Below are 7,096 nucleotides of genomic sequence, written 5' to 3' on the forward strand. Positions count from 1 at the left end.
CTTTCTCAGATTGAAATCCTGTTCATATACTTATGCCACTGAAACTTCAGTTTTCTCAAGGACCTTCCTCTAACGAGTTTTACCCTTCTCTCCTGTATCTTTAACCTCAGTCTGCCCAGCAGCCTTTTTCTTTAATGTTTCCCACAGTTCCTTTTCCAGTCCTGATATTCTCACTCTATACACACACTCTTCCTGGCCCATTTCATCCAATTCTATGGTTTCAAATATTATTTATAAACTGATACTCCTAAATTTGAAATTCCAGACCTCCCTCTTAAGTGCCAAACCATCATTTTCAAACACCTACTGGTCAGTTCCACTTGGAAGTCACACATAAATCTTAATATAATGACTACTCTGCTGGGTGTGGTGGCTCACGCCTGCTATCTCAGTACTTTGGGAGGCCGAGGTGGGCAGATCACCTTAGGTCAGGAGTTCGAGACTAGGCTGGCCAACATGGTGAAACCCCGTCTCTACTAAAAATACAAAAAAATTAGCCAGGTGTGGTGGCACACGCCTGTGATCCCAGGTACTCAGGAGGCTGAGGCGGGAGAATCACTTGAACCTGGGAGGCGGAGGTTGCAGTGAGCCGAGATTGTGCCACTGCACTCCAGCCTGGCAACAGAGACTCCGTCTCAAACAATATACACACATGACTACTCATTTTCCCCCAAAACATTTCCTCCTCTTTTATTTCTTCTCTTAGTGATCCACCCAGTTTCCCAAGCCAGAAACCTGGGAGGCATCACACATTTCTCTCTCTCCATTATATAAAAGATTACCATGCCTTGGTAATTTTTACCTTTTCAATCTATACGCTCTTTCACTACTGTCTAACTCAATGCAAGCAACCTTCTGTCTATGTCCACTACTGCTTCAAAACAGAGAATCATCATTTTTTAAACTTTGCTCTCTTTGCTTCAGTCTCAATACCCTCTAATTCTTCCTACCAATTGTCAAGGCAATGTTACTAAATATCAATTTGATCATATTACTCTCTTTCAAAAAGCTCTAATGGCTCCAATCATCTTCAGTATAAAATTTATTTTACATGGAATACTAACAACGCGTGCTATTTCCTCTGCTAGGAATGACTCCCCTCCTCCAACTTCCAGGCTCAGTTAGATACCCCTCATCTGTACCTGCAAACAGGAAATAATAAGAAAGTTTTTATTCATGAAATACATAAACATAAAGCTTCAGAGGTCTCTTCCTCTAAAGGCCACTGAATATTAATCACATAGAAGTGATCATGGAAGGCTTCAAAGTAATTTTTAAAACAAAGGAAAAAATTTCATACAATATTCCCAAATTAGCTAGTACAGTTGTACTAAAAAAAGTTATACTGCTAAAACATGAAGATTTATGTATAACGACTAAGAAAAATAGAAAAAAAGAGAAAGAGGTTATTATAAAATGACAGAATAAAGCCATAGCCACTACAACAACAATTTAATACACAAAGGATAGAGTTATAAATGAAAACAGTAAGGTAGGAAAAACCATGTAGAAGTCCAAAGACAGTAAGTAAATATCAGTAAATAAGGCACTATTCTTTATCAATACTCTTTTATTGGTTTTTCTAACAGATTTGAAATCTTTAAATCCAGCTTATTATTAATTTTAAAAAAGAATTACATGGGCAGCCTGGGATACGCCTATAATCCTAGCACTTTGGGAGTAGGAGGTGGACAGATTGCCTAATCGTAGGAGTTGGAGACGAGCCTCGGCAACATGGTGAGACCCTGTCTCTACAAAAAAAATACAAAAATCAGCTGTGTGTGGTGGCATGCACCTGTAGTCCCAGCTACTCAGGGGGTTGAGGTGGGAGAATCACTTGAACCCAGGATGTCAATGCTGCAGTGAGCCAAGATCCTGCCACTGCACTTCCAGCCTAGGTGAAAGAGATCCTGTCTCAATAAATTAATAAATAAATAAACAAATAAAATAATAGTCAAGCACTATGGCCATAAAAGACAGAAATGACTAAAAATTTGAAATAAAGACTAAATATAAAATGTCTCTGTTAACTAGCTTCTTAGACTTTGCCTTAAAGTTTAGTTGGCACCCAAAGAGAAAAATAAAACCAAAATCTTACCAGTTTCTTGAAGAACAAAAGCCAAAATCTGGCACTCTTATTAATTTAATAGAGAAAATTTAATTCAGCCAAACTATTTCTTGAAAGTCAAACCTTTGTCCTAAAACTTCATCATAATTAGGCTAATGACTCTCTTTGTTTTAAACCTATGACACAGTCAAGATCATTTTTCAATTCCTAAAGTAGTGCCCGGTGTCATTGGGTAAGAAATCAAAAAGCTTTCATTCAACAAATTCTTATAAACACACACCATATACAAAAGTATGCATCAGAGATAATCACAAGAATTACTTTTGCTATTATCTCAAAGACTAGGTGCAATTACAAAATATCTCTCTAGCCAGTGTTCAAGTAAAAACTAATAAGCTTTTTTGTTAGTTTGTTTTGAGACAGGGTCTCCTTCTATCTCCCAGGCTGGAGTACAGTGGCACAATCACCTCTCACTGCAGCCTTGACCGCCTGGGCTCAAGGGATCCTCCAGCAGCTTCCGGCTGGGCATGGTGGTTCACACCTGTAATCCCAGCACTTTGGGAGGCAGAGGTGGGCAGATCGCTTGAACCCAGTTCAGGAGACCAGCCTGCCAAAACCCCGTCTCTACAAAAAAAAAAAAAAAAAGCGAAAAATTAGCCTGTCATGGTGGTATGCACTTGTAGTCGCTGCAACTCAGGGGGCTGAGGTGGGAGAATCACCTGAGCCAGGGAGTTCGAGGTTGCAGATCGCACCATTGCACTCCAGCCTGGGCCACAGAGACCCCATTTCCACAATCAAAAAACAAAACAAAAAAATAATGGCAATAATGGTAATAAATGGCAATTAAATTCCCAAGCTAGACCACAACAGCCTATAGAGGAACCACAGTTTTTGTATGAATTATTAGAACTGCGAAGTCAGTTCTACAAATTATTGTTGAAATTACAAAATAGTGTTTGATATTTTCTAAATGAGAGCATTTCTCTTATAATTAAAACAACTTAATTCTTTAAAATTCTCTAAAACAGCCTAATTCTTTAGATTTACTTGTTATAACTTTCAACAGAGGATATAAAAAAATGAAAATCAATATCAAAACAGACTATTGACTATGTGAAATAAAACATATCGTAACAGCCATCTTTCCAAAAGTGGCACATCTGGTTTCCATCACTGGGTAATACTTTATTAAAGAAATACAAGATGAAGTTTGTTGAAAACTGATAAAACCAATGCACTTACAGAAAAGTTAATATTCCTTACAAGCCTAAAATCCAAAATTTGTTGGTCAAGTTCTAATTACATAATCTTCATAATAATAGAGGTATATTTAAATAAGTATGTAAATATGAAATCCCTCGGTGAATTTTTAGGGCAAAGAGTAAATGAAATTGCAGGTAAAACAAACTACATTAAATAGGAATAAAAATAAAAACAGCCGGGCGCTGTGGCTCACGCCTGTAATCCCAGCACTTTGGGAGGCCGAGGCAGGGGGATCATCTGAAGTCGGGAGTTCGAGACCCGCCTGACCAACATGGAGAAACCCTGTTTCTACTAAAAATACAAAATTAGCCGGGCCTGTTTTTGGTGTTTTTTTTGTTTGTTTGTTTGTTTTTAGAGAATTAAAATGGCATTTTAAGAGAAAAAGCAAATAGTAACCAAATGTTAAATATTTCAACTCAAGAACTATTTGGAGAATTAAATTTCCATGTATTATTTACTGGGGTCTCTTTAATAATACCCTCCTACTCTGACATCTTTCCCATACATAATATAAAACCATCCTTTAACCCTATTTTACAGCTGAAAAAAAAAAAACCCGAAGCTCGAAGAGGTTAAGATTTATTGCTGGAACTAAATTCAGGTGTATTCGCTCTGACTGCAAGCCCAACTTCCCACTACAGTACTGCTCATAACAAGGTATAACATGATTATGTGGATCTTCAATATTCTTCATAAATTAGGTGGCTGTGGATAGTTTATTAACACGTCAAAGGATTGATACAGAGTTAAGCTGAATGATATATACCAGAAGGAAAATAGTTTCCAATTCAGTGATATGCCATAAACGTGAGGAGTACAGGTTTCAACAAGATGGGTGGATACTCGTTTCGGGGAGCAACAAACAAGTTTTTCAATTTTGGTTTGGCCAGTTTCAAGCAAGAAAAAGGCCAGAATAGGCTAGTGCACAGTACACCTAGCTGGATTAACTGAATAGGCTCACTTCATGAACTTCACTCCTAAACTGGGAGGACAGGAGAGGGGAGAAAATCAAAGTGCCTCAGCCCTCTCCAGTGGAAACTATAAAAAGCCCTTGTGGAACAACCCACCGACTCACAAATCTGAAAAGGTGAGGCCTGAATGAAAATTAGGACTGGAAACTGGGGTGAAGCACTGAGTCTAACAGGACCAGGCATGCTCACAGTGCCTTCTCCTGACGTCGCCTGAAGCTTACCTCTTTGACAGGTGGGAATTTCTTCTTGCACTCCAGTGACAAGGCGCGCAAGTCGCTCTGCATATTCTCCAGCAGCTTCTTCACCGCCTCGGGGCTGCTGGTGCCGGACATGATCCTCCAAGGTCCCAGCCAATTTCCGAGAGGTACAAACAAGCTCTGGCACTGTCAGCTCCTTGGGGCCACAGGCAGCTCCCTCCCGGTGTCTCTGGTCCTTCAGCAGCCCGCTTCTTGGGCCCTGCAGGGGCTCTGCCGGGCCCTGGGCTGCGAACCCGGAGCCTGCTCGAGCGTCCCCCAGCAGCTTCCCCGCAACACCTCCGGCTTCTCTCGGAGGCGCCCCCCCGCAGTCGCACCGTCCCGCAAGGCTCCGCCGACTCTGGCCGAGAAACCCACAAGGCGGGCAGGTCCCTCCGCTGCCGCGGGGCCCAGCCACACCGGGTGTCACCAGCCAACCTGGCAAGAAGCTTCAGCGCCAGCTCCCCAGGCCCCTAAGACTCGCCGACGCCATTAGCCGAGTCGCCCACAATTCCGAGCGCTGCCGGGACACGTCAGCCGCACTTCCGGGTACCGTGGCCTCCGCCACCGCCGCGGCCAACCCCGGCGGCAGGCCGTCGGCGGGGCGGGGCTGGGGCTTGGCCATGCTCGGGGCAGGCGGGATTCCGGGTGGGCAGCGATTCCCACAGCCCCACCCCCGGAATCAAGTAGGCTAGACAGGGTTTAAGGCGTCAAGATTCGCTTCGTTTTCATTAACAAGTGCCTGAACAGAGCCCCCGAGTACTCCTTGGCATATCTCTTTGCGTATGTTTGTGTTAAATTGTATTTCGGTGTAAATAATTTGTTTCCCTGTAGATTAATCTTAACGTGTCTCCTCCCGCTTCATTTCGAATCTCTGGACTAGTGGCCCCAAATCAGTGGCTACCTCCTGTTAATATACAGTTTTTTTCTTTAAACGCAACTGGTGCACTTACTGTGGGGTAGCCTCTTATTTTCCTAATCTCTAAAATGAGACTACCCTCTGCTCCACGCATTCCGCTGGCCTCCCATCTCACTCAAAGTAAAAGCCAAAATTCCTCCAATCACCTACCAGACGCTACGAGATCTGTCCCGGCCCCTTTACTGGCAGATGCTCCCAGCTAAAAGGAGAGTTTCGCGAGTTGAGCTGCCGGTTCTTCCTCTTTTTAAATCTTATTTTGTTTCCTGTGTATCTCCAGCACCTAGAACAGTGTCTGGCATATAGCAGGTAATCAGTACATACTTGCTGAATGAATACCCTTCTATTATAAAATCAGAGTTTCGAGGCTCAAATAAGGCACAGATACATAAAAGCCTTCATCAGGTCTGAAGTGCCAAATAAATATGAGGCAAAAGCCAAACAGAAAAATCTTCATCTGTATTTCCCCAAGATCCAGGTTGGTCTACTTTTGTCCCCAAGACATTTCGCAGCTGCTGGTCAGAAAGCAGAAAATGAGGGAGGAAAAACCAGAAACCAGTAGAGATGAAGAAACCAACACCTTCAGACAGCTGAGCTTATGACATGATGGAAGACAGTGAGCCATGAGATTGTCAGTGGATAGCGCTGTTTGGCTGTAACAGAGCTACTTTGTAAGCTAAATAATTTTATTTTTTTTTCCTTCTGATAAGAAGCAAAGCAAGGATGGATAAAGGGGACAGGTGAGGTAATAGTAGAGAGCTCCTAGGGCAGTAATTTTGATCATTTGTGCCTATTACACAACTTCTGGGAAACTTGACACCTCCTATGGTATAAGCTTTATGTATGAAAACCGGTGAATTTAGCAAAAAAGTTCAAATGGAATATATGGCAGACATTATTCTTGAGGTCTCAGGGAGCTTGTAAAAACGAGGTGCTTTTTTTGGGTGGTGGGTGGAGACGGAGTCTCGCTCTGTCACCCAGGTTGGAGTGCAGTGGCGCGATCTCCACTCACTGCAACCTCCACCTCCCAGGGTCAAGCAATTCTCCTGTCTCAGCCTCCCGAGTAGCTGGGACTACAGGCGTAGGCTGCCACGCCCGGCTAATTTTTTGTATTTTAGTAGAGATGGGGTTTCACTGTGTTGCCCAGGCTGGTCTCCAACTACTGAGCTCAGGCAATCCACTTGCCTTGGCCTCCTAAAGTGCTAGGATTACAAAGGCGTGAGCCACACCGCAGGCCTTTTTGTTTGTTTGTTTGTTGTTCTTGTTAGTAGAGATGGGGTTTCACCATGTTGGCCAGGCTGATCTGGAACTCCAGAGTACAAGTGATCCACCCACCTCGACCTCCCAAAGTGCTGGGATTACAGGCATGAGCCACCGCGCCCGGCCTATTTTCTGAACATCTTGATTGGAACCTTCCTTTCAGATTGGTTATTTGTTTAGAAAGAAAGAACTTTAGGTTTGTCATAGCACTACTCAGTACATATCCCTATATGATAACACATATTCTATTTAATTGTAACATTGTCTGTCTCCCTGCTACACTACGAGTTCTTCAGTGGAAAGGCCCTTGTGTTACTCATAGCTATATTCCTGGCAACTGGTGTGTGTTTGTGTGTGTGTACACACACACAGACTAAAACAGTTG

The 7,096-nt window shown here is 42.8% G+C and overlaps 1 protein-coding gene across 4 annotated transcripts in view; it reads right to left on the reverse strand.

Moving 5' to 3' along the window:
• The window catches only part of MON2 (MON2 homolog, regulator of endosome-to-Golgi trafficking), a 130,272-nt gene extending 124,859 nt beyond the window's left edge, over window positions 1-5,413 (reverse strand). The window contains exon 1 of one of the 4 annotated variants that reach the window (XM_004053489.5): window positions 4,524-5,413. In XM_004053489.5, the coding sequence (XP_004053537.1) occupies window positions 4,524-4,634 (111 nt within the window). In that variant the 5' untranslated portion in view covers window positions 4,635-5,413. Of the gene's footprint in view, window positions 1-1,064; window positions 1,123-4,523 lie in introns of those variants that run through there. The other 3 variants (XM_004053488.5, XM_031000799.3, XM_055358090.2) reach the window with 3 other exon arrangements.
• Window positions 5,414-7,096: the final 1,683 nt, after the last annotated feature.

Source organism: Gorilla gorilla, chromosome 10 (genome assembly GCF_029281585.2).
Source record: "Gorilla gorilla gorilla isolate KB3781 chromosome 10, NHGRI_mGorGor1-v2.1_pri, whole genome shotgun sequence".
Classification (NCBI taxonomy): Eukaryota; Metazoa; Chordata; class Mammalia; order Primates; family Hominidae; genus Gorilla; species Gorilla gorilla.